The sequence below is a fragment of the Sphaerodactylus townsendi genome, linkage group LG05 (assembly GCF_021028975.2).
Source record: "Sphaerodactylus townsendi isolate TG3544 linkage group LG05, MPM_Stown_v2.3, whole genome shotgun sequence".
Taxonomy (NCBI): domain Eukaryota; kingdom Metazoa; phylum Chordata; class Lepidosauria; order Squamata; family Sphaerodactylidae; genus Sphaerodactylus; species Sphaerodactylus townsendi.
The window spans coordinates 134,919,269-134,946,222 of record NC_059429.1 but is presented as its reverse complement, the minus strand read 5'-3'; the positions used below and the strand labels follow the sequence as shown (position 1 = coordinate 134,946,222).

The 26,954-nt window shown below is 58.9% G+C and overlaps 1 protein-coding gene across 1 annotated transcript; it reads right to left on the bottom strand.

Annotated features, from left to right (window-relative positions):
* Positions 1 to 259: 259 nt before the first annotated feature.
* Positions 260 to 23,734, bottom strand: TBC1D20 (TBC1 domain family member 20). Its single transcript, XM_048497946.1, has 7 exons — positions 23,595 to 23,734; positions 16,460 to 16,645; positions 14,689 to 14,769; positions 11,231 to 11,417; positions 5,650 to 5,680; positions 4,939 to 5,354; positions 260 to 2,497 (listed from the first exon to the last, which is right to left on the bottom strand). Exons 1-7 carry the CDS (start codon positions 23,635 to 23,637, stop codon positions 2,239 to 2,241), a joined length of 1,203 nt encoding a protein of 400 aa, XP_048353903.1. The 5' UTR covers positions 23,638 to 23,734; the 3' UTR covers positions 260 to 2,238.
* Positions 23,735 to 26,954: the final 3,220 nt, after the last annotated feature.

The following is a 26,954-nucleotide window of genomic DNA, read 5'->3' as shown; positions in this document are numbered from 1 at the left end:
CAACCTTTCCCCAAACCCACAAAACGGAATGTGCGAGCCGGTCTCCATTTTGAAGGGGTCTGTTTGACCCCGTGCCATCAAAAGGTAAAGGGTGATGGTTTATGGCAGTGGTGGCAAACCTTTGGCACTCCAGATGTTATGGACTACAATCCCCATCAGCCCCTGCCAGCATGGCCAATTGGCCGTGCTGGAAGGGGCTGATGGGAATTGTAGTCCACAACATCTGGAGTGCCAAAGGTTCGCCACCACGGGTTTATGGGATAAATGGGGCAGGCAGAGCCTATTGCTGGAAACACCCTGCTACTGATTCTTCTGGTTTTTGTATAAACAGTCACAAAGGATTTCTGCTCACAAGAGAACAAAGGCTCAAGGTCCTAAGAAAGGGATTTCCCCCTCCCCTCTGCTGCAGGGGTTTCACTTCCCTTAGCAGTTTCTGAGCTTGCCAAGATTTGGGGTTTTTGTCTCGTCGTAATGCGGCGACAGGGGCAGCGAGCGTTCTTCTCTCCCTTTTCAACAAGGCCAACGCCGACCCTGCAGTGGAGGACAAAGGCGTCACGCCCAAACCCCCCTCCCTGTGTCTCACACTACCTCAAAAGGTGAGCAGCTGCCCGATGCTTAAGAGATCGTTTCCCTGCTAAGGTCAGGTCGGGGAAGTCTCCAACCTCGATTTTTCACTCACTGCTCAGGAAGAACGCATTTCGCAACATTTCACAGTTCTTCCTTCCTGCAACTTCTTTGCGGATTTGCTGCAACTGTGGGTCTGGGCGAGGCAGAGCGGCTTCTCGCAGCAGGCGAGCGTGACCGGGGTGGGCTGCGGGCATCTGAGAAGCAGGACAAAGGACCCAGCAAGCAGAAGGGCCCTCTCTGTTCCCGCTTTTCTTCCTGCGGACGCAAATCCCAAAGCACCGCAGAGCTCAGTGCGCTTCCAAGCAAGATGCGGGGTCCTAAGAGACGCATGCAAGGGCTAACGGGGATGCCTCTGTCCTAATGTGCGTGTCGTTATAAGCTCCAGGCACGGCAGCTTTGGCAGGTGGCGGTGGCGGCTTCAGAACCGACTTCTCCTCCTCATTCTCCGATAAAAGCCACACGAGGGGCTGGTGTGGAAGAAGAATGAGCTTGCTCTGTTCCACACCCAGTAGCGCTCGGTCGTCTGTAGCCACCGGAGGAGGCTGCTGGGGTCAGAGGGGGCCAAGGCGGGGGTCACCCTCAGAGAAACAATGCCAGTGGTTGACAGGTTAGGTAAGGACACTTGTGAAAGGGTTTCTCAGCAGAGGAAGGAGGTAGAGGTGTGTGTGAGATTACCGACGTGAAGTTGGGGACCGTGAAGTTAGATGCAGGTGCGGGGGCGATCCTTCACTCCCAGTGCCCAGCGGGGCGATGCACCCCTTGTTTCGGGGAGCGGGATGAGGGTTTGAGAGAGTTTCCGACAGCTGCTCTTCCCCTCCCTGCCTTTATCCCATAAGGCTGTTTCTGAGTTCGTAAGGTAGCCACTGAATGTAACTCGCAGAGCCACAGTTAGACGAGCTCTAAGGCGCAATGGTCCTTGCGCCGGCCGCCAGCTTTCCTGGCCGAGAGGAGTTCCTGGCTCGGAGCGTGGCTGGAAGACGGCGACCTGTTTTGGCAGGATCCGACAGAACCGCAAACTGACCCGAGAGGAGAGGTAGCGACATGGAGCCGTTTGCCACAAACCGAGCAGGAGAACGGCGCGAGGGCCATGCTCTGCCCTGCCAGAAACCACCTCCCTCGTTCTGCGACTGGGAACGGCGACAACGCAAGAGGTGTGCCGGGGAAACAGGAGGGATCCTACGAGTTTGCTCCGGTTATGTCTCTGCTCGCCCCGCTTTAGTTCACACTGCAGGAGCAACCGATTCAGTCCCTGAAAGTATCCACTCCTGCTTCCTTTCCCGTCCCACCAAACGGCCGGAAGGAGGACAGGGATTCCCGGAGTCCCATTGAATGGGCAGGAAGCAGAGCAAAACTTGGGGCTCTTCAGCCTCGCGGCAGCAGAAGACAATCCCTTCCGCCTTTCCCAGAGGGATGCTTGGGAAGGCCTCGGGCCAGAAGGCAGCATCGTGGCATGGCTGGGCCCGGGCAGGCTGGGATAGCAAGGCGGGCGCTGGAGGGCGAGGCAATGAAATGCTTTGGAGCTCCTTCCTTTGGATCCTCCCACCCTGCCGGCCGGGCACCGCGTTCGATATGAGACGGGCGCCTTCTCCTCTCTCCCTGCGCGCCAGGCTCTCACGGGAATATCTGCAGCTCGAACTTGGGGGCCCACTCCAGCGCGCTCTTCACCACGGCCAAGGCGGCCGCCCCCAGCGCCACGGTCAGCCCCATCACGGCCAGCTTGACAAAGCGGTTGGTCCTGGGTTTCGTCGTCATGAGCGACTTGGCCCGCTCCTCGGCTCGCAGGCGCTCCCGGAAGCGCTGCCGGAGGACAGTGTCCGGCAGCTGCTGCGTCGAAGCCAGCTCGAAGTCCTTGAAGGTGGAAGCGGCCATCCTGCGTGGGAACAAGGAGGAGGAGGAAGAGGAAGGGTTATGCCAAGGAAAAGGTCTCAAGGTGGTTGAACCAATTACTTAAAATAACAACAACACCCTAGTTCATAGGTGTCAAACTCGCGACCCTCCAGATGTCATGGAAGAAGAAGAAGAGTTTGGATTTATATCCCCCCTTTCTCTCCTGTAGGAGACTCAAAGGGGCTGACAATCTCCTTGCCCTTCCCCCCCTCACAACAAACACCCTGTGAGGTGGGTGGGGCTGAGGGAGCTCCGAGAAGCTGTGACTAGCCCAAGGTCACCCAGCTGGCGTGGGTGGGAGTGCACAGGCTAATCTGAATTCCCCAGATAAGCCTCCACAGCTCAGGCGGCAGAGCTAGGAATCAAACCCGGTTCCTCCAGATTAAATACATGAGCTCTTAACCTCCTACGCCACTGCTGCTCCTTGATGCTGGCAGGGAATGATGGGAGGGGATGCTGGCAGGGGATGATGGGAACTGTAGTCCATGACTTCTGGAGGGCCACGAGTTTGACACCTATCATGGGTGTTGTGAGGTTTCCAGGCCATGCAGCTGTGTTCCAGCAGCATTTTCTCCTGACGTTTCGCCTGCATCTGTGGCTGGCATATGCAGGCAAAACGTCAGGAGAAAATGCTATTGGAACGCAGTCGTATAGCTTGGAAACTCTGCAACGCCCCAGTGATTCCGGCCGTGAAAGCCTTCAACAATACGTTGAGCAACAACAACAATAATTAAAACACCACCCACGGAGATTAAAATTGGATTCAGTGTCAGACAGAAGGCAGCGGCGGCTCTTTGCTTTCCAGCACTGAGATGCACAGAACTGGATAGCAGAGCTAACGAATGCGGGGAGGGGGGGTTCATATGTCTGGGAACCCCATTTCAGTCTGCTCGCCTTTCTTAGTGGAGAGCGGCTTAAAAGGCGTACCTACAAGTGCTTAAACAACTGAAGAGGGAAATGAATATTTTGGGCCTCTCCAGCAGGCAGCAAACACTAGAGAAATCCTGGGGTTCATTATTCTCTTTCCTTTGTGGTCTCACACAGGGATGAAGAATCCCGGCTTGGTGTCTCCTGGCCTGGGAGAAGTCCCGAGCCGCCCTGCCTCGTGCTTTCAAACAGCAGTTCCCTCTCAACTAGGGATAAGTTGGCTTGGAAAGTGTCACTCGCAGAAAGGACAAATTCTCTTAAGGGAACCGGGCAGAGAACTCTTTAATGGGGGAAGGGTTTGTTCTAGTTTCTTCTTTTGGCTTTTGGGTCATCGATATTCTGCTAATGACTAACATAGGGCTGGTAAACCATTTTTCTGGGCTAATGAAACTTTTTTTGGGGGGGGGGGGGGCTGGTTTGCAAGGCCTTAACCAGCTTCTAAGACTGGTTCCTCTATCTAGCAAGTGTATAATCCAATGTGATGCCCGTGGGTAAAATAGCCCCTGAGACCTTTCCCAGCTCCCACCAAGTCTTTTCGAAAGTGGGATGGGTCAGTTTATTTATTTTATTTATTTATTCGATTTGATAAACCGCCCTACCCCCGAAGGGCTCAGGGCGGTGTACAACAACAAATAACAAGACAATAAAACAAACCGAATAGCCCCAATTAAATCAATACAAAATCTTAAAACTATTAAAACTATAGCAGCAGTAACCTACAAAAAATGAATGATAATAAAAGGCGTCTGGGATCCAACCCCAGTGGACAAACCCTGGGCGGGAGGGGGTAGGCAGATGGTCAGATACATAGCCAGTGTGCGGGCAACAGTTGAGTCTTTTGCACACCAAAATGTCCGATGAGCCACTTGAGGTTCAATTGGCTGTGCGCATATTTACGAACACTGCTTTGGCGGCAGCTGCCACCACGGCACAAGGATCTTCCCTGTGGGACGGAAGGTAAGCTGCGGCAGCCATTTTGTGGCTGGCTCCGCCTCCTGCTTCAGCCATTTTGTGGCTGCACCCACGACACGTGCCAGCCACGTGCCAGCCAGGTGTACGACACGTGCCAGCCAGGTGTACGCAGGCTCAAAAAGGCTGGAGATCCCTGGCATAAAAGATGTTAACGCCACCTTGTAAGTGTGAAAAATATGTTAACTCCTCCGTGAAAAATATGTTAACTCCTCCTCTGTGTTGAATGGGAAGAGGCTGAAACACTCACCTAAGTCTGGAACTGCTGGAGAGCACTTATTGCCTGATATGCTACCTAGAATGAGAGGATCTAACTAACTAACCTCCTCCGTGGCCCCCAGGAGGACAGCATCACCCATACTTCTTACGGCCTGTTGAACCGGCAAATCTTTCAAGGTTGAGTCCCACGCGGTGGGTCCCAGAACGTGGTGCTCATGTTCTATTTGTGAGACGGGTGGGGAAAGCAGCCGAAGCCCCAACCACATACAGAAAGCGGAACCTGAAACAAGCACAGCGCGCTTCTCTTACCTTTCAGCTTGCTGCTGAGCCGCCTCCCGGGCAAGTTCTGACGGTGGAAACTGAACGAAGAGGTCCCCGGCCCGACTAATCAAGGTCTCGTAGGGGAGGTCTTGAGGGATTTGGGACAGGAGGTGGTGGACGGAGGCCATGTCGCACTCGCAGGCCAGAACCTCCTGTGCCCGGTACAGCACGATCTGCAGAGGTAAGAAAATGAGCACATATCTACTTTCAGTGCAGGCAACTTGCATGTACCTCTGCATTTTTTTTGTTAAAAAATACCACTTTTCTCCCCAGTCAAGACTCAAAATGGCGTCTCCCCTCGGCCATTCTCTCACAACAATCCTCTGAGGTAGGTCAGGTTGAGAATTTGTGAAGGGCCCAAAGACAGACAGACAGACAGACAGACAGACAGACAGACAGACAGACAGACAGACAGACAGACAGAGACAGACAGACAGACAGACAGGGCCCAAAGACATCCAGAGAGCCCGATCTTGTCAGATTTCAGAAGCTAAGTAGGGAGAGCCCTGGTTAGTACTTGGATGGGAAACCACCAAGGAAGTCCAGGGTCATTACACAGAGGCAGGCAACGGCAAACCACCTCTGTCCGACTCTTGACTATGAAGTCGCCATAAAACGGCTGCCACTTGACAGTACTTTCTACCCCCACTAGTCTGTCCAGCCACAGTGGGGCTGCTCAAAAATGGGGAAAGGATGTACTCTGTTTATGGAGTCAACATCTTTTTTCTTCCTGCGAGGCCAGGAACAGACGGCAAAGCAGCCATTGGATATGTTGGGGTGCTGTGTGGTTTCCGGGCTGTCTGGCCGTGTTCTAGCAGCCCCCCCCACCCCCCCCCCCCCCCCCCCCGCCCCCCCCCCACCCCCCCCCCCCTCGCCCCCCCCCCCCCCCCCCCCCCCCCCCCACCCCCCCCCCCCCCCCCCCCCCCCCCCCCCCCCCCCCCCCCCCCCCCACCCCCCCCTCCCCCCCCCCCCAACCCCACACCCCACCCCCCCCCCCCCCCCCCCCCATCCCACCCCCCCCCCCCCCCCCCCAACCCCCCCCCCCCCCCCCCCCCCCCCCCCCCCACCCCCCCCCCCCCCCCCCCCCCCCCCCCCCCACCCCCCCCCCCCCCCACCCCCCCCCCCCCCCACCCCCCCCCCCCCCCACCCCCCCCCCCCCCCACCCCCCCCCCCCCCCACCCCCCCCCCCCCCCACCCCCCCCCCCCCCCACCCCCCCCCCCCCCCACCCCCCCCCCCCCCCACCCCCCCCCCCCCCCACCCCCCCCCCCCCCCACCCCCCCCCCCCCCCACCCCCCCCCCCCCCCACCCCCCCCCCCCCCCACCCCCCCCCCCCCCCACCCCCCCCCCCCCCCACCCCCCCCCCCCCCCACCCCCCCCCCCCCCCACCCCCCCCCCCCCCCACCCCCCCCCCCCCCCACCCCCCCCCCCCCCCACCCCCCCCCCCCCCCACCCCCCCCCCCCCCCACCCCCCCCCCCCCCCACCCCCCCCCCCCCCCACCCCCCCCCCCCCCCACCCCCCCCCCCCCCCACCCCCCCCCCCCCCCACCCCCCCCCCCCCCCACCCCCCCCCCCCCCCACCCCCCCCCCCCCCCACCCCCCCCCCCCCCCACCCCCCCCCCCCCCCACCCCCCCCCCCCCCCACCCCCCCCCCCCCCCACCCCCCCCCCCCCCCACCCCCCCCCCCCCCCACCCCCCCCCCCCCCCACCCCCCCCCCCCCCCACCCCCCCCCCCCCCCACCCCCCCCCCCCCCCACCCCCCCCCCCCCCCACCCCCCCCCCCCCCCACCCCCCCCCCCCCCCACCCCCCCCCCCCCCCACCCCCCCCCCCCCCCACCCCCCCCCCCCCCCACCCCCCCCCCCCCCCACCCCCCCCCCCCCCCACCCCCCCCCCCCCCCACCCCCCCCCCCCCCCACCCCCCCCCCCCCCCACCCCCCCCCCCCCCCACCCCCCCCCCCCCCCACCCCCCCCCCCCCCCACCCCCCCCCCCCCCCACCCCCCCCCCCCCCCACCCCCCCCCCCCCCCACCCCCCCCCCCCCCCACCCCCCCCCCCCCCCACCCCCCCCCCCCCCCACCCCCCCCCCCCCCCACCCCCCCCCCCCCCCACCCCCCCCCCCCCCCACCCCCCCCCCCCCCCACCCCCCCCCCCCCCCACCCCCCCCCCCCCCCACCCCCCCCCCCCCCCACCCCCCCCCCCCCCCACCCCCCCCCCCCCCCACCCCCCCCCCCCCCCACCCCCCCCCCCCCCCACCCCCCCCCCCCCCCACCCCCCCCCCCCCCCACCCCCCCCCCCCCCCACCCCCCCCCCCCCCCACCCCCCCCCCCCCCCACCCCCCCCCCCCCCCACCCCCCCCCCCCCCCACCCCCCCCCCCCCCCACCCCCCCCCCCCCCCACCCCCCCCCCCCCCCACCCCCCCCCCCCCCCACCCCCCCCCCCCCCCACCCCCCCCCCCCCCCACCCCCCCCCCCCCCCACCCCCCCCCCCCCCCACCCCCCCCCCCCCCCACCCCCCCCCCCCCCCACCCCCCCCCCCCCCCACCCCCCCCCCCCCCCACCCCCCCCCCCCCCCACCCCCCCCCCCCCCCACCCCCCCCCCCCCCCACCCCCCCCCCCCCCCACCCCCCCCCCCCCCCACCCCCCCCCCCCCCCACCCCCCCCCCCCCCCACCCCCCCCCCCCCCCACCCCCCCCCCCCCCCACCCCCCCCCCCCCCCACCCCCCCCCCCCCCCACCCCCCCCCCCCCCCACCCCCCCCCCCCCCCACCCCCCCCCCCCCCCACCCCCCCCCCCCCCCACCCCCCCCCCCCCCCACCCCCCCCCCCCCCCACCCCCCCCCCCCCCCACCCCCCCCCCCCCCCACCCCCCCCCCCCCCCACCCCCCCCCCCCCCCACCCCCCCCCCCCCCCACCCCCCCCCCCCCCCACCCCCCCCCCCCCCCACCCCCCCCCCCCCCCACCCCCCCCCCCCCCCACCCCCCCCCCCCCCCACCCCCCCCCCCCCCCACCCCCCCCCCCCCCCACCCCCCCCCCCCCCCACCCCCCCCCCCCCCCACCCCCCCCCCCCCCCACCCCCCCCCCCCCCCACCCCCCCCCCCCCCCACCCCCCCCCCCCCCCACCCCCCCCCCCCCCCACCCCCCCCCCCCCCCACCCCCCCCCCCCCCCACCCCCCCCCCCCCCCACCCCCCCCCCCCCCCACCCCCCCCCCCCCCCACCCCCCCCCCCCCCCACCCCCCCCCCCCCCCACCCCCCCCCCCCCCCACCCCCCCCCCCCCCCACCCCCCCCCCCCCCCACCCCCCCCCCCCCCCACCCCCCCCCCCCCCCACCCCCCCCCCCCCCCACCCCCCCCCCCCCCCACCCCCCCCCCCCCCCACCCCCCCCCCCCCCCACCCCCCCCCCCCCCCACCCCCCCCCCCCCCCACCCCCCCCCCCCCCCACCCCCCCCCCCCCCCACCCCCCCCCCCCCCCACCCCCCCCCCCCCCCACCCCCCCCCCCCCCCACCCCCCCCCCCCCCCACCCCCCCCCCCCCCCACCCCCCCCCCCCCCCACCCCCCCCCCCCCCCACCCCCCCCCCCCCCCACCCCCCCCCCCCCCCACCCCCCCCCCCCCCCACCCCCCCCCCCCCCCACCCCCCCCCCCCCCCACCCCCCCCCCCCCCCACCCCCCCCCCCCCCCACCCCCCCCCCCCCCCACCCCCCCCCCCCCCCACCCCCCCCCCCCCCCACCCCCCCCCCCCCCCACCCCCCCCCCCCCCCACCCCCCCCCCCCCCCACCCCCCCCCCCCCCCACCCCCCCCCCCCCCCACCCCCCCCCCCCCCCACCCCCCCCCCCCCCCACCCCCCCCCCCCCCCACCCCCCCCCCCCCCCACCCCCCCCCCCCCCCACCCCCCCCCCCCCCCACCCCCCCCCCCCCCCACCCCCCCCCCCCCCCACCCCCCCCCCCCCCCACCCCCCCCCCCCCCCACCCCCCCCCCCCCCCACCCCCCCCCCCCCCCACCCCCCCCCCCCCCCACCCCCCCCCCCCCCCACCCCCCCCCCCCCCCACCCCCCCCCCCCCCCACCCCCCCCCCCCCCCACCCCCCCCCCCCCCCACCCCCCCCCCCCCCCACCCCCCCCCCCCCCCACCCCCCCCCCCCCCCACCCCCCCCCCCCCCCACCCCCCCCCCCCCCCACCCCCCCCCCCCCCCACCCCCCCCCCCCCCCACCCCCCCCCCCCCCCACCCCCCCCCCCCCCCACCCCCCCCCCCCCCCACCCCCCCCCCCCCCCACCCCCCCCCCCCCCCACCCCCCCCCCCCCCCACCCCCCCCCCCCCCCACCCCCCCCCCCCCCCACCCCCCCCCCCCCCCACCCCCCCCCCCCCCCACCCCCCCCCCCCCCCACCCCCCCCCCCCCCCACCCCCCCCCCCCCCCACCCCCCCCCCCCCCCACCCCCCCCCCCCCCCACCCCCCCCCCCCCCCACCCCCCCCCCCCCCCACCCCCCCCCCCCCCCACCCCCCCCCCCCCCCACCCCCCCCCCCCCCCACCCCCCCCCCCCCCCACCCCCCCCCCCCCCCACCCCCCCCCCCCCCCACCCCCCCCCCCCCCCACCCCCCCCCCCCCCCACCCCCCCCCCCCCCCACCCCCCCCCCCCCCCACCCCCCCCCCCCCCCACCCCCCCCCCCCCCCACCCCCCCCCCCCCCCACCCCCCCCCCCCCCCACCCCCCCCCCCCCCCACCCCCCCCCCCCCCCACCCCCCCCCCCCCCCACCCCCCCCCCCCCCCACCCCCCCCCCCCCCCACCCCCCCCCCCCCCCACCCCCCCCCCCCCCCACCCCCCCCCCCCCCCACCCCCCCCCCCCCCCACCCCCCCCCCCCCCCACCCCCCCCCCCCCCCACCCCCCCCCCCCCCCACCCCCCCCCCCCCCCACCCCCCCCCCCCCCCACCCCCCCCCCCCCCCACCCCCCCCCCCCCCCACCCCCCCCCCCCCCCACCCCCCCCCCCCCCCACCCCCCCCCCCCCCCACCCCCCCCCCCCCCCACCCCCCCCCCCCCCCACCCCCCCCCCCCCCCACCCCCCCCCCCCCCCACCCCCCCCCCCCCCCACCCCCCCCCCCCCCCACCCCCCCCCCCCCCCACCCCCCCCCCCCCCCACCCCCCCCCCCCCCCACCCCCCCCCCCCCCCACCCCCCCCCCCCCCCACCCCCCCCCCCCCCCACCCCCCCCCCCCCCCACCCCCCCCCCCCCCCACCCCCCCCCCCCCCCACCCCCCCCCCCCCCCACCCCCCCCCCCCCCCACCCCCCCCCCCCCCCACCCCCCCCCCCCCCCACCCCCCCCCCCCCCCACCCCCCCCCCCCCCCACCCCCCCCCCCCCCCACCCCCCCCCCCCCCCACCCCCCCCCCCCCCCACCCCCCCCCCCCCCCACCCCCCCCCCCCCCCACCCCCCCCCCCCCCCACCCCCCCCCCCCCCCACCCCCCCCCCCCCCCACCCCCCCCCCCCCCCACCCCCCCCCCCCCCCACCCCCCCCCCCCCCCACCCCCCCCCCCCCCCACCCCCCCCCCCCCCCACCCCCCCCCCCCCCCACCCCCCCCCCCCCCCACCCCCCCCCCCCCCCACCCCCCCCCCCCCCCACCCCCCCCCCCCCCCACCCCCCCCCCCCCCCACCCCCCCCCCCCCCCACCCCCCCCCCCCCCCACCCCCCCCCCCCCCCACCCCCCCCCCCCCCCACCCCCCCCCCCCCCCACCCCCCCCCCCCCCCACCCCCCCCCCCCCCCACCCCCCCCCCCCCCCACCCCCCCCCCCCCCCACCCCCCCCCCCCCCCACCCCCCCCCCCCCCCAATAGATAGATAGATAGATAGATAGATAGATAGATAGATAGATAGATAAAGGACCTCAGCCTGTGACCCTGGGGACTTCTGCCATTCTGAGTAGACCAGAGGTGACCAACTCTGGCGCTTCAGATGTTTATAGACTACAATATGGACTGCTGCCATGCCAGCAGGGGCCGATGGGAATTGTAGCCCACAAACATCTGAAGCACCAGTTGGACCCCTCTGGAGTAGACCATAAAGACTTTAAAGGGCCGGAAGCCTGATTCGCTATCAGCCAGCTTCATATGGACGATCGAAACCTTCCCCCTCCCTCAGTGCTACATTCTGGATCCAAAAAAAGCCAGGCTGCTTTTGGCTTTAAAAAAAATCACTGCAGACACAGATCACGTCTTTCCTGCCTTTGGCGTCACTTCGTTGTATTCAGTGCACAAGGGAAAAGAAAGCCCCACGGAGGCGCAGGCGGGAGTACCTGAGGTGATGGGTCGAAAGCTTCTCCACGAGGGCCGTCGCCAGCCTCTCCCCGACCACCAGCAGAAAGGTGACCACGATGTCGTGGTAGCCTTGGTAGTAGTGGAGCTGCGGGTTGCTCTGGAGGACCTGCAGGATGCTGTCAATCAACTCCTCTTGCAGTCCTTCCCGCTGCTCGTCCGGCATGCCTGCAAGAAGCACAGGAAGAACGGGTGAGCGGAAACCAGGGATGGAGTCATCATAGAGTTGGGAGAGACCAGAAGGGCCATCAAGTCCCACCCCCTGCAATGCGGGAACACACAGTCAAAGCACCTGTGACAGATGGCCATCCAGCCTCTCTTTCAAAACCTCCAAAGAAGGAGACTCCACCACTCTCCGAGGCAGTGCATTCCACTATCAAACAGCCCTGACCGTCAGGAAGTTCTTCCTAATGTTTAGGAGCAGCAGTGGCGTAGGAGGTTAAGAGCTCGTGTATCTAATCTGGAGGAACCAGGTTTGATCCCCAGCTCTGCCGTCTGAGCTGTGGAGGCTTATCTGGGGAATTCAGATTAGCCTGTGCACTCCCACACATGCCAGCTGGGTGACCTTGGGCTAGTCACAGTTCTTCTGAGCTCTCTCAGCCCCACCCACCTCACAGGGTGTTTGTTGTGAGGGGGGAAGGGCAAGGAGATTGTCAGCCCCTTTGAGTCTCCTACAGGAGAGAAAGGGGGGATATAAATCCAAACTCTTCTTCTTCTAGGTGGAATCTCTTTTCATGTGTTCTTGTGAAAAAAAGCTCCGGGCAAAATCATCCAAACGTCCCACACTAAGTGCCTGGCATCTCCCGCTGAAAATATCTCAGGCACTAGGAGAGGGAAAGATTCTTGTCTCAGGTCTTGGAGAATGGCTGCCACTTAGAATGCTGGACTAGACGGACCCTGTTCTGAGTTAGGACAGGCCCCTTCGAAATATGGAAAAAATATGGAAAAAATGGGGCAGAAGTATCTTAAATGCAGTTAAGAACATAAGAACGAGCCTGCTGGATCAGACCAGAGTCCATCTAGTCCAGCACTCTGCTACTCGCAGTGGCCCACCAGGTACCTTCGGGAGCTCACGTGCAGGATGTGAAAGCAATGGCCTTCTGCTGCTGCCGCTCCCGAGCACCTGGTCTGCTAAGGCATTTACAATCTGAGATCAAGGAGGATCAAGATTGGTAGCCATAGATCGACTTCTCCTCCATCAATCTGTCCAAGCCCTTTTTAAAGCTATCCAGGTGAGTGGCCATCACCACCTCCTGTGGCAGCATATTCCAAACACCAATCACACGTTGCGTGAAGAAGTGTTTCCTTTTATTAGTCCTCATTCTTCCCACCAGCATTTTCAATGAATGCCCCCTGGTTCTAGTATTGTGAGAAAGAGAGAAAAATTTCTCTCTGTCAACATTTTCTACCCCATGCATCATTTTATAGACTTCAATCCTATCCCCCCTCAGCCGTCTCCTCTCCAAACTAAAGAGTCCCAAACGCTGCCGCCTCTCCTCATAAGGAAGGTGCTCCAGTCCTTCAATCATCCTCGTTGCCCTTCTCTGCGCTTTTTCTATCTCTTCGATATCCTTTTTGGGATGTGGCGACCAGAACAGAACTGATCCCCAGCACAGAGTTTGCCTTTTTCACAGCTGCACACAAACGTCTCTTCAATATTGCCAGCGAAGAGCAACAGCATTTCTAAGTGCAGGTGTGCCGACCACACCTTTCTTTGCATGGAAAAGTGATTGAGCAGGTACAGGGCAAAGAGCACCACCCTTTCCCGCTGTGCCTGAATAAAGGCGTGGGGCGATGCAGGCAACAGCAGGAGGGAGCCTGCAGCAGCCGCACTGAAGATGTATCCACAGGCCACGAACAAGAATGTGAAGGTGAAGAGAACAGAGCATTCCCAAGGGCTTGACACTGAGGTGTTGCTATGGCCGCTCGACAGCAAGAGGAGTGACTAAGTCTTCCTTATGCACCACTTCAAACATCAAATGGTTTTCTTTCGGGGAAACTTGGAACATAAGAACATAAGAACTAGCCTGCTGGATCAGACCAGAGCCCATCTAGTCCAGCACTCTGCTACTCGCAGTGGCCCACCAGGTGTCTTTGGGAGCTCATGTGCAGGATGTGAAAGAAATGGCCTTCTGCTGCTGCTGCTGCTGCTGCTCCTGAGCACCTGGTCTGCTAAGGCATTTGCAATCTCAGATCAAGGAGGACCAAGATGGGTAGCCATAGATCGACCTCCATAAATCTGTCCAAGCCCTTTTTAAAGCTAACCAGGTTAGTGGCCATCACCACCTCCTGTGGCAGCATATTCTAAACACCAATCACCCATTGCATAAAGAAACTGCAGCTTGCCAGGAAGGGCCGGGATCGCTTCAGAAAAAATACTTGCCACTTTCACAAAACAAGTCCCAGGGTCTTTTGGAGAAAGCGTGCCACGAATACACTAGTTTTAGTCCCTGGTTGTTGTGTAGTTTGTAGCAACGCTCACTGAATGATGTAGCCCAGGGCCCACCTACCTTGGGTAGTGGGGGGGGGGAGGGGAGGGATCCCATCATCTGGTCGAAGCCCAACCACCCTGGGGGGAAGGTGAGGGAGGGGGGCTGTCATCCGGTTGAGGCCCACCCATCCTGGGGGGAAGGGGTCCCATCAGCACTGGCTCCCAATTTCTTTCTGGGAACAATTCAAGGGGCTGGTCTTGACCTGTAATGGCCAGTACACCTCAAAAACCACGTTCTCCCATACGAGCTTACCTGTCCACTCTGGAGGCTGTCCCCTTGCCATCCAAGGGGTGCAGTTGATGTCCCACAGTAGCTGCCTAAGCTATAATGTCTTGTGAAACAGTTCTGTCTTACAAGCCCTGAGGAACTAGGCCCAAAAAGACCCTGGCCCTGGATGAAGCCGGCTGGATTTCCCTAGGGCACAGGTGTCAAACTCATGGCCCTCCAGATGTTATAGACTACAGTTCCCATCATCCCCTGCCAGCATGATGCTGGCAGGGGATGATGGGAGCTGTAGTCCATAACATCTGGAGGGCCGCGAGTTTGACACCTATGTCCTAGGGCCGTGGTGGCGAACCTTTGGCACTCCAGATGTTACGGACTACAATTCCCATCAACCCCTGCCAATTGTCCATGCTGGCAGAGGCTGATGGGAATTGTAGTCCATAACATCTGGAGTGCCAAAGGTTCACCACCACGGCCCTAGGGCAAGGGATCACCAACAGATTTTCATTTCTAGAATGCAGAGACCTTTGAGGCACATAGCAAGAGAGAGACCCATAGATATATGTTTTGTTTGCTTTCAGGATGTACTTTGTTTGAGGTTTTAATTGCTTTTATGACTTCCTTTAAAATAATGCTTCGTTTTGACCGCTGGCCGCCTTGGCGGCCCTCCTCGGCTAGAAAGACGGCACGCGGGTTTTGAAAACAAATGCTCGTAATTTCACCTGGAGGGAAACGGCGGAGGGATCTCCTCACATCCAACAACACCTGCTGGTAATCTTTGTTGTTTTCCCGGAGCTCCTTTCCTGGAAGAGAAGCGGGTGACAAACGAGGTAGTGAGATAACAGAAGCTATTATCACTACTTGCGCAGACAATTGCTACAAGACACACCCATCCACTCACACACAGCAGGGCAGTGAAAGCATTTGTTTGGCCGCTGTGGCTGATATAAGTTGTTATGGATGTCTCTGGAAACAGCATGGCCCGTGTAACTCTGGCTACACCCCCCCCTGCCCCCAACAACAGCACCAGCTCACTCACTACAGCTAGACTAGAGCCAACAAGATTTTTCGGGAATGCGAGCCAGCCTAGTGAGGTGCACTCTAATCTGGAGAACCGGGTTTGATTCCCCGATCTGCCACTTGAGCTGCGGAGATTTATCTGGTGAACCAGATTAACTCGTGCACTCCAACACATGCCAGCTGGGTGGCCTTGGGCTAGTCACAGTTCTTCGGAGCTCTCTCAGCCCCACCCACCAATCTTGATCCTCCTTGATCTCAGATTGCAAATGCCTTAACAGACCAGGTGCTCAGGTGCAGCAGCAGCAGAAGGCCATTGCTTTCACATCCTGCACGTGAGCTCCCAAAGGCACCTGGTGGGCCACTGCGAGTAGCAGAATGCTGGACTAGATGGACTCTGGTCTGATCCAGCTGGCGTGTTCTTATGTTCTTAAGGTGTTTGTTGGGGGGTGGGCGGGAAGCAAAAGGAGATTGTAAGCCCCTTTGAGTCTCCTTACAGAATCCAAACTCATCTTTTTCTTCTTCTTCTTCTTCGTAAGTCAATGCCTCCTTCTTCAGATAACTGTTGATTTCTAAGGTGCTATTGGAATCGAATCTAGATACTCTACTGGCTACCCGCTGAAACTTCCATGCTACACTGACACATAAAGAGGTACTTTTAAAAGGTGTCATAATCTTTCAGTGCTCTTACGCTTCCCATGGAAACAGAACCAACCAGTGATCAGGAGACAGAAAACAGACAACATTAATTTTGTTTGGTGTTTTCTCCCTTTTTGTCTCAGGGATTTTTTGTTTTGTAAGCTTGAGGAAGCAGTTAAGTTGGTGTATATGTAGGCCTGTTGTGCCATTGAGCTTCCACTGTGTCATCTCTGCATGGGGCAGAGTATTGCATGGCCCCTACAAAATGGTTTTCAGAACGGTGGGTCAGACCAGTGGTCCATCTAGTCCAGCCTCCTGTCTCACATAGTAGCCAACCAGTTCCTCTAGAGCACAGGTGTCAAACTCGCGGCCCTCCAGATGTTGTGGACAGACAGACAGACAAGAAAGAGCCTGCTAAATCAGAGCAGAGTCCATCTGGTCCAGCACTCTACTACTCGCAGTGGCCCACCAGGTGCCTTTGGGAGCTCACGTGCAGGATGTGAAAGCAAGGGCCTGCTGCTGCTGCTGCTTCTGAGCACCTGGTCTGCTAAGGCATTTGCAATCTCAGATCAAGGAGGATCAAGATTGGGAGCCAGAGATCGACTTCTCCTCCTCCAAGATGAATGAATGAATGAATGAATGAATGAATGAATGAATGAATGACAGACAGACAGACAGACAGACAGACAGACAGACAGACAGACAGACAGACAGACAGACAGACAGACAGAGTTGGAAGAGACTACAAGAAAAAATCAATGCATGTTTAGATTCCTTCCCCAATGCCCCATGGTTTATGTGGCCCTTCTCCGAATGGAAAGAGGCGGGTGCTCTCACCTGGTGGCGGCGGCAGATCCTCCGTATTCACGTTCAGTAGCTTTGGCCACACCTTGCAGCGAATCTCGTCCATCAGGAGCCCCCCCTCGCTGATGGCCATGCGCCTCAGGGCAGCCACGTCAACGGGGTTGCTGTTCAGCGCCTGGGAGATCTCGGCTTCTTTCCTTTTCTTCTTCGAATCGCAGTCTGCGCAAGAAACAACAACCACCGCTGGAGCAACCTGACGTGCCCTTCACCCCCCCCAAGAGGAACCTTTTAAAGTTATTGTTGATACCATATTGTTCTTGTTGACCCTCTTTTCCACTTACAGAGTCAGTTATAACCTACCGATGCCTCCATTGATTTAATTTTATTGGTATCTATTTTTATTTTTGAAATTTACCAGCAGCTGTTGCATTTCCCACCCTCGACTTATACACGAGTCAATAAGTTTTCCCAGCTTTTTGTGGTAAAATTAGGTGCCTCGACTTATATGCGGGTTGACTTATACACGAGTATATACAGTAATTACATCAGTGATAAGGCCCTAAGACCACAGAACTCCCCACCACCACGAGTCACATGTCACTCTACCATTTCTAACCTTTATTTTTAAATTTTTGCTTCATTTATACCCAATCTTTCTCCCCGGAGGGGACCTAAAGTAACTTACAACAGCATTTCCTCCACCTTCTCCTCCTCCAGGATTACCAGGCAAACTTCCGCAGGAGAGATTCACCCTGAGCCCCACTCAGAGAAAAACCTCAGTTGTTGGCCCTCCAAAGGAACTGGCCACTGGTCTGATCCAGCAGGGCTCTTACATTCTTATTCAGGGCTTGCCCTCTGTGCCATACTGTTGGCCCTCCAGAGGAACTGGGCAGCTGCTGTGTGAGGCAGGATGCTGGACTAGATGGACCACTGGTCTGATCCAGCAGGGCTCTTCTGATGTTCTTATGAAGGCCTCAGCCTCTATGCCCTGTTGCTGGGACCTCCAGAGGATCTAATTGGCCAGTGTGCAGACAGGACGCTGGACATGATGGCCCAATGGTCTGATCTAGCAGGGCTCAACTGATATTCTTGAATCTGGTGGATCTTGAGATCAGGCTGGGACAACAAGAGACCTGCCAGTTCTGTCTGGAGAGCCATAATGACAAGAGAGGGCCATGTAGGAGTGCTTGAAGCCGGCCGGTTCAACCTCACTCTTGCAAAGCTGTTTGCAGGCCTGATCACAATACTAGAACCAGGGGGCATTCATTGAAAATGCTGGGGGGAAGAATTAGGACTAATAAAAGGAAACACTTCTTCACGCAACGTGTGATTGGTGTTTGGAATATGCTGCCACAGGAGGTGGTGATGGCCACTCACCTGGATAGCTTTAAAAGGGGCTTGGACAGATTGATGGAGGAGAAGTCGATCTATGGCTACCAATCTTGATCTTCCTTGATCTGAGATTGCAAATGCCTTAGCAGACCAGGTGCTCGGGAGCAGCAGCAGCAGCCGCCGCAGAAGGCCATTGCTTTCACATCCTGCAGGTGAGCTCCCAAAGGCACCTGGTGGGCCACTGCGAGTAGCAGAGTGCTGGACGAGATGGACTCTGCTCTGATCCAGCAGGCAAGTTCTTATGTTCTTATCCACGGCTCTCTCCCCCACAGTTTACGGTGCTCTTTATTTGAAAGTTGCTTTGGAGGACAGAAAGGATTTGAAATTCTAGCAAAAAAACATTCACTAGGCCAGATTCCTTTCAACTCAGCGCTGCTGAAGCTATCGCTCAGAGCAATTCCCCAAATATTTCCTCGGAGCACAAAAGAGGCCCCGGTGAGCTCAAGAGGCTACGGTTTCTTAACAGATGCTCCCATTGAGCAGCTGACGATTGGCATATGGCTCGGGCGGCATAAACAGGGCTTGCGTCATAAATATTTCCCAAGAGAAATCTTCTCAGCCTGACTATCATGAGACATCACCCCGTGTCAGCCAGCCACAAATGAGGCAGCGGTTGCATCAGTGGCCACCCACGCTTCACTGTTGCTCAGTTAGCCGGCTTGCTCTTTCAAAATCCCGCGGCCAGGCTTGGCAGCGGTACAAAAACCATTTCACTCAACACACCCTGAAGGACGTTTGGACTGGAACGTGTGAAAATGGGGAATAAAAGAGCTGGAAGAGACCATAAGGGTCACCGAGTCCAATCCCCTGCCATGCAGGAACACACAAGCAAATCAAATGCCAGCAGATTTGCCGTCCCCAGAGGACTTACCTGGGTGGAGGGTCGAAAACGCTTGTGGATAAGACTGCCTGCCTCCCATGCTTTTCCTGCTCTTAAGAGAGTTTGGATTTATATCCCCCCTTTCTCTCCTGAAGGAGACTCAAAGGGGCTTACAATCTCCTTGCCCTTCCCCCCTCACAACAAACACCCTGTGAGGTAGGTGGGGCTGAGAGAGCTCTGAGAAGCTGTGACTAGCCCAAGGTCACCCAGCTGGCATGTGTGGGAGTGCCCAGGCTAATCCGAATTCCCCAGAGAAGCCTCCACAACTCAAGCGGCAGAGCTGGGAATCAAACCCGGTTCCTCCAGATCAGAGTGCACCTGCTCTTAGCCACTATGCCACTGCTGCTCTTGTGGAGCACTAGTATTTCAAGGTACACTATCCCTGAATGTGGATGTTCTATTTAGACATCACGGCTACTAGCCAATGATGACACATCCTCCATGAAAGTGGCCACTTCTCTTTGAAAGCCACCTACAGGATTGGCCTCACTCGTCATGTGGCAATGAGTTCTACTGGTTAATTATGTGTTGTGTGATGAAGTGCTTTCCTTTGTCCTGAATAATACACTGACTCACAAGTGCTAGATTTGCTAATATTATTATTTCAGATGGGAGGCCAGGCTGACCTCTTCCTTCAGGCTGTTCAGACCCTACACCACTGAGCTTAGAAACAGGCAATTCATACTCCTGATGGCTGCAGCAGCTCTGGATCTGTGCCAGCACGGTGCAGTGGTTAACAGAGGTCTCTAATCTGAACATCCAGGTTTGATTCCCCACTCCTCCACAAGAGCAGTGGACTCGTATCTGGTGAACTGGGTTTGTTTCCCTTGTTCTTCCACATAAGAAGAGTTTGGATTTCTATCCCCCCTTTCTCTCCTGTAGGAGACTCAAAGGGGCTGACAATCTCCTTGCCCTTCCCCCCTCACAACAAACACCCTGTGAGGTAGGTGGGGCTGAGAGAGCTCCGAGAAGCTGTGACTAGCCCAAGGTCACCCAGCTGGCGTGTGTGGGAGTGTACAGGCTAATCTGAATTCCCCAGAGAAGCCTCCACAGCTCAGACGGCAGAGCTGGGAATCAAACCTGGTTCCTCCAGATCGGAGTGCACCTGCTCTTAACCTCCTACGCCACTGCTGCTGAGAGATCTTGGGCCAACCACCGTTCTCTCAGAACTCTCTCTGCCCCACATAGCTCACAAGGTGTTTGTTGTGAGAAGAGGAAAGGGAAAAGGAGTTTGTAAGCTTCTTTGAGACTCCTTCCAGGAAGGAAAAGCAGGGTATAGATCTAAACTCTTCCTGCGGAATTAAAAAGCCAGAACCACTAAGGAAAAAAATATGTGCAAACACAGAAAACCATCCCTGCTACTTTGGTATTCAGATGATATTTGGATAAATGAGATTACCTCGCTCATTTACAACTTTACAGCTCAATTTTCCACCAGGGTGCAGCCACCCGACTCCTCCCAAAATAGAAAGGGGCAGGAAGAGACCAAGCAACCGAGTGGATCTTCTCAACTTCAATGCTTAGTCTCCTCTAGAGAAGGCCCTGCTGAGAGGCTTCTACCAATACTATTTATTTTATTTTATTTTATTTATTTCTTAGATTTCTATACCACCCGATCCCCGAAGGGCTCCGGGCGGTGTACAGCATAAAATTCATACAATATTGAATAAAGGAGCAAATCATACAACACAGTAAACAAATAGCATATGGGTGCTGTGTGGTTTCCGGGCTGTATGGCCGTGTTCTAGCAGCATTCTCTCCTGACGTTTCGCCTGCATCTGTGGCTGGCATCTTCAGAGAATCTGATAGTAGGAATGGAAAGCAAGTGAAGTATATATACTGTGTACTCCACTTGCTTTCCATTCCTGCTATAAGATCCTCTGAAGATGCCAGCCACAGATGCAGGCGAAACGTCAGGAGAGAATGCTGCTAGAACACGGCCATACAGCCCGGAAACCACACAGCACCCAAGTGATTCCGGCCATGAAAGCCTTCGACAATACAAATAACATAAGCTCCATCCAATTAATAATCAATAAAACTTTCTAAAAGTTTTCTACTTTCTACTAAAATGAAGGATTCTGCTGATCGTTAAGGGTCCGGAGAAAGCATCACATGCTCCAGTTTGGAATCTCGGCAGTCACATGAACCCCTGCATTTCCAGTAACAGACGAAAGACTGAAGAGCTCTTAATCAACAGCGCAAGCTGAGTTCACTGCTGCCAAGTGCCCCACGTCAGAGCGGAGGTCACTGTGACCCTCTCCTTTGCCGAGTCCCACAGAAGACTTTGACGGGGCAATACTTTCCTGGGGGCAAGTGCCGCCGCACAGATCCGAGCAGGGCTCAGAGCAGACCTGCTTACGGGTTGTTCTCTAAGCCTCCCAGACACGGCAGCGGAATGTAGTGTTCTTATGGAAAAAAAATATGGAAGTTTTAAAAAGGAAAAGATAAACAAGAAAATGAAAGAAAGACAAGCAAGAAGAAAAACAAAGATATCGGGGAGGCTGATTCCAAGAGCTCAACGGGGTCACTCACACTGCTGGTTCTGGATTTTTTCAGAACTAACGGGTTGAAAATCCAGACCTTTCCAGTCCGCCTATCCAGCTGAAGCTCCCTAATATCTGGGGAGCCAAGAGCTAAAAAAAACATGCTCTACTGATGGCAAAAATAGCAATGTGTAGTTTGGGAGTACTCAGAGGTTCAACCAGAGCGAAATGCCATTCCACTGGAAATCCCAGGATGTGCTTTTCTTTAGCATGTCCACACTTAAAGCGGAAGAAGAGGATGAGGAGTTGTTTGGATTTATACCCCACCTTTCTCTCCTGTAAGGAGACTCAAGGTGGCTTACAAGCTCCTTTCCCTTCCTCTCCCCACAACAGACACCTTAAGAACATAAGAACATAAGAACAAGCCAGCTGGATCAGACCAGAGTCCATCTAGTCCAGCTCTCTGCTACTCGCAGTGGCCCACCAGGTGCCTTTGGGAGCTCACAGGCAGGATGTGAACGCAATGGCCTTCAGCGGCTGTTGCTCCCGATCACCTGGTCTGTTAAGGCATTTGCAATCTCAGATCAAAGAGGATCAAGATTGGTAGCCATAAATCGACTTCTCCATAAATCTGTCCAAGCCCCTTTTAAAGCTATCCAGGTTAGTGGCCATCACCACCTCCTGTGGCAGCATATTCCAAACACCAATCACACGATGCGTGAAGAAGTGTTTCCTTTTATTAGTCCTAATTCTTCCCCCCAGCAATGAATGCCCCCTGGTTCTAGTATTGTGAGAAAGAGAGAAAAATTTCTCTCTGTCAACATTAAAGTAAGGTGGGTGGGGTGGAGAGAGTTCAGAGTGAACTGTGACTAGCCCAAGGTCCCCCAGCAGGAATGTAGGAGTGTGGAAACACATTTGGTTCACTAGATAAGCCTCTGCCACTCAGGTGGAGGAGTGGGGAATCCAACCCGGTTCTCCAGATTAGAATCCACCTGCTCTTAACCGCTACACCACACTGGTGTAGTGGTGGAAAGGGCAGGAAAGATGGCTTGAACAGACATTACAAACTAACGTGCGTGATCAGAAGTCAAAGAGTTAGATTTGAAAGGGATAAAATTCAAAAACCTAACCAGAGCAAAAAAGGCACGGGAATACGCTGGGGTTATGACACCTGAACAACCGCAGCTAGTTAATTTCGGTTTAGGCTTATTAGTCTGAGAAGGCACTCCTTAGCTACCACTTCAAAGAAGTTCAGGACAGTTCCTCTCTGCCACACCCGTGCTGACAGACCGGGCAGCTGTCAACAGCAGAAGGCCTGGGGAATCACAGTCCAGGCCCCTAATAATGGGCATGACATACAGATCGCAGTAGGACACTAATCTATGCTACTTTGTTCAGCTGACTGAAAGTAGGTTCCCACTATGTAATTCTGATATGATTCCATGTGTCATGTCAAATGGCTGTTGTGGGTTTTCTGTGTTCTGTGGCTGCGGTCTGGTGGTTTTTGCTCCTAACCTTTGGTCTGCATCTATGGCTGGAGAGATGAGCTCAATCTATTGAATTTCTGCCTGTTGCTCACAGAGAGTCCAACTCTGGTCCTCAAGATCACAGGTGTCAAACTGGCGCCCCTCCAGATGTTATGGACTACAGTTCCCATCATCCCCTGCCAGCATGATGCTGGCAGGGGATGATGGGAGCTGTAGTCCACAACATCTGGAGGGCCGCGAGTTTGACACTTATGCTCAAGATGATTCACTTCAGCCCCTGCCAGTATGGCCAATTGGCCAGATGTTTCTGGACTGATTCCCACCAGTCCCTGTCAACATGGCCACTGGCCAGATGCTCATGGACTGCAATTCCCATTGGCCCAGGCCAGTATGGCCCACTGGCCAGATGTTCCTGGGCCATGATTCCCACCAGCCCCTGCCTGCATGGGGCACTGGCCAGATGTTCCTCTACTACAATTCCCATCAGTCCCTGCCAGAATGACTCCCACTGGCCAGATGTTCGGGACTACAATTCCCACCAGCCCCTGCCAGCGTGAGGGCCACTGACCAGATGTTCCTAGCCTACTATTCCCATTGGTCCCTCCCAGGGGCCGATGGGAATCGTAGTCCAGGAACATCTGGAGGACGCGGAGTTTGAAGCCCCTGGCCGAGAGAGTATCAGATTTCCTCGAGGGGGGGGGGCGACGCTCCTCCTCGCCCCGCCCCCTCCCACCCAGTCCCCCTTCCATTGGCTCCCACAGCCCAAAGAGAGAAGGGGGCGCGTCCTCGTAGGCCCCGCCCCTTCTCCCCCTCCCCTCAGCCCTGAGGCGAAGGCCTTCCGCCGCCGCCGCCGCCTCGGGACGGGCCTGCCCGCCCGTCGGCCCTTCTTCGCAGCCGCTCGCCCGCCGGAGGAGGGGCCCTACCTCGCCTCCCGTTGTCATTCGGCGACGGCCTCCGCAGGGCCATGGTCTCCGGGCGCCGACGAGCATCCCGGCCGGGCCGCCCTGGCGTTGCTAGTCCCCGCCCCCTCTTTGGGTCCCCGCCCACTAGCCCGCGCGCCTCCCAACACGTCACCGCCGCTGTCGGCGACAGAGGGGCAGGGCGCATGCGCCAAGTGGCCTCTGGGCCATAGGGGTTAGAGTACAGACACGCCTGTCACACACTTCGGGTTAAAAAGGGAAGGCCGCCTTTTCTATGAGCGTTGAGGGGAGGGGTGTATCTTTCCTGCTGGCGAGGAAAGTGTTAAAAAGGCTCCAGGTGGGCCATCGCCCTCCTCTCCCTACCCTCCCTCACCTGGAGGGCAGGTGGGCTTCAGGCTGTGACTGTGTTGGCTGCTTTCGGGACAAAAGTTCATTTACTTTATTCCCACCTTTTCCTCCCATGGGGACCCAAAACGGCTTACATTGTTTTCCTCTCCATTTTATCCTCACAACAATCCTGCAAGGTGGGTTAGCCTGAGCGTGTGTGACTGGCCCAAGGCTCCATGGCAGAGGGCGGATTCAAATCCGGATCCGAGCCTGACATTTTAACCACTACACCATGCTGTTACTCACAGGACACAATCGAAGCTATGATTTCCTAGGAGGGGTGATGGAATTTGGACAGCTCCTGAAGGAGCATCAGTCCTTCCAAGTTTATGTTGTTGTTGTTGTTTGAACTAGCCTCCTGGATCAGACCAGAGTCCATCTAGTCCAGCACTCTGCTACTGGCAGTAGCCCACCAGGTGCCTTTGGCAGCTCACGTGCAGGATGTGAAAGCAATGGCCTGCTGCTGCTGCTGCTGCTCCCGAGCACCTGGACTGGTAAGGCATTTGCAATCTCAGATCAAGGAGGATCAAGATTGGTAGCCATAGATCGACTTCTCCTCCATAAATCTGTCCAAGCCCCTTTTAAAGCTATCCAGGTGAGTGGCCATCACCACCTCCTGTGGCAGCATATTCCAAACACCAATCACACGTTGCGTGAAGAAGTGTTTCCTTTTATTAGCCTTAATTCTTCCCCCCAGCATTTTCAATGAATGTTGTTATTCTGTGATTATTGTATTTGCATTTTTGGATGGGGGAAATAAAAGTATTTTCAAATGTGGTATAAATGGAAATTCAAGCTGTTGTCTTCATAGGAGAGTGTTGGAGGCTACAAGAAAGACTTTGTGGCTTTGTCCGCTGCTGCTCTTTGATTTACTTATTTCCTTCATTTGTAGCTGCCTTTTTTTGACCAAGGCTCAAGATCAATGGCATGGTTAAATTGTAGAAAACATACAACCAGCAGCAGCCAATAAGACTGGGTCACAAATGTACTAAAAAGTGGGTCCTTGTAGAGTTGCCGAACTCCAGAGATCATTCCTTTGAAGAAAAGGGCAGCTTTGGAGCGTGACCTGACCTGCATGGCATTTTACCTTGCTGGGGTCCTTCTCTGCCAAAACCCTCCTTCCCAATCCTGCACCCAGTGGTGGGATCCAAAAATTTTAGTAACAAGTTCCCATGGTGGTGGGATTCAAACTGCGGTGTAGCGCCAATGGGGCTGGGCAGGGCACGACAGGGGCGGGGGCGGGCATTCCGGGGACGGGGCTGTGGCAAGGACGCAGCCGCTGCGCCGGTCCTTGGGCGGGAAACGAATGCACGTAGGCGCAGGATGCCACGCACGCCGGTGCACCTCCTGCTAGACTGCTTCAAGTGCTGCGCGCTACTGCTGAGAGGAGGGGCGTAACTAAGGCAAAAATCACGTGGCAAAATCACCAATTAGTAACCCCCTCTCGGCACACACAAACAATTAGTAACCTACTCTCGGGAACCTGTGAGAACCTGCTGGATCCCACCTCTGCCTGCACCCCCAAATCTCCAGGAATTTCCTAATCAACAGAGGCAATAGAGCTGTGGATATCTGGGGTGTGTGTTAGAACTGACTTAGCAAAAGCCAGGGGTTCAATGTTCGTTCCAATAAAGACTTCTGATTGAGAACATCTACAGCCTGTCATTGAATGAATCATAGAGCTGATAAATGGTTAAGAGCAGGAGGACTCTAATCTGGAGGACCATTTGGTGGTTCCCAGGAAATATGTCAGAGGGCACTCATGGTGATTATGGGCACCTTGTTGGGGACACTATCCTATTGTGCCTTTGTCTGAGAGGCAGCCAGAGGCAGGGCCTTTTCAATAGTAGCCCCTTTCTTATAAAATGCTCTTCCCCTTGTAGTTTGTTGAGTGCCTATGTAACCTCAGCTTGTGGGTTCTGTGGGGCAGAACTTGGAATGAGTTTGCAACAACAAATTTAAAAACAAAATGGTTTACTTTCTTAACATATAACATCAACATTTAACATCACACTTCAAGGTCCTGTTCAGGTTGCATTTTCAAGTCCTTCTATTTACAGTCTACTGATACTGCCAAGTCCAATTCTTCTTTGCAAGGGGGTTGGCTCCTGAAGACTCCAAGGGCTTGATGAACAGGATTCAACATGATGAAGGTTTCCAGGAGAACTCTCACCCATTACAAACATTTAAAAAAACCCTGAAACAATAAACTCCAACATTTACAATATAGCAAAAATAAACCACTACCTTCCCACTAGTTCCCAACAACATTGCAGTTACCTTAACAAGGTGCTAAGGGCTTATACAACCAAGGTCCAAGTCTGGTAGCCTTGTCTCCTCCAACTACATGAGGTCTGCAGCCTTCTCCTGCTTTGGGTCTCCACCCATTTCTGGGTCAACCCATTCTGAGCATGGGGGTTACACCTACATTGCTTTACATTTGGGAGATTAATAAGAGAAGTTGCACCTTTTTTGTCTCTGCACCTTCCTATTTTTCACATAGAGATTTTACACTTGGAAGACTGGGGGTGGGTTTCACACCAATCCTAGTGCTGATGGTGGGGGGGGGATGGGATGGTTAATGATTGATGGGGCCCAACCCCTTTTTGCACCACAGGCTTGGGGTTGCACAACAGGGATTTCCCAGCAGGACCAAAGTAACTATGCAGTTGGTTGTTGTGGGCTTTCCAGGCTGTCTGGCTGTGGTCTGGTAGATCTTGTTCCTAGTGTTTCGCCTGCATCTGTGGCTGGCAACTTCAGAGGTGTATCACAGATGGAAGTCTGTTACATGCTGTGTCCAGTGAGAAGGGAATGTTTAGTGGGGTGTATATTGCCCATGTCTCAGGGTGGGGAACCAATCAGTAAGTGTTGAATGGAACTTGCTATACAAAGGTGTGGTTGACTGCATTGTATTGCGAGTGGGGTTTTCAGTCCGCTTACATTTGTATTCGGATTTGCATTCCCTGCAGTAGCAAC

Coding starts and splice junctions, on each gene's coding strand:
- TBC1D20 (XM_048497946.1), bottom strand. CDS start 23,637: ATGGCCCTGCGGAGGCCGTCGCCGAATGACAACGGGAGGCGAG. Junction 11,418..14,688: donor CCTCCGCCGTTTCCCTCCAG/GTGAAATTACGA, acceptor TGCTTCTTGCAG/GCATGCCGGACGAGCAGCGG. Junction 5,681..11,230: donor CTTTCGACCCATCACCTCAG/GTACTCCCGCCT, acceptor CTGGCCTCGCAG/GAAGAAAAAAGATGTTGACT.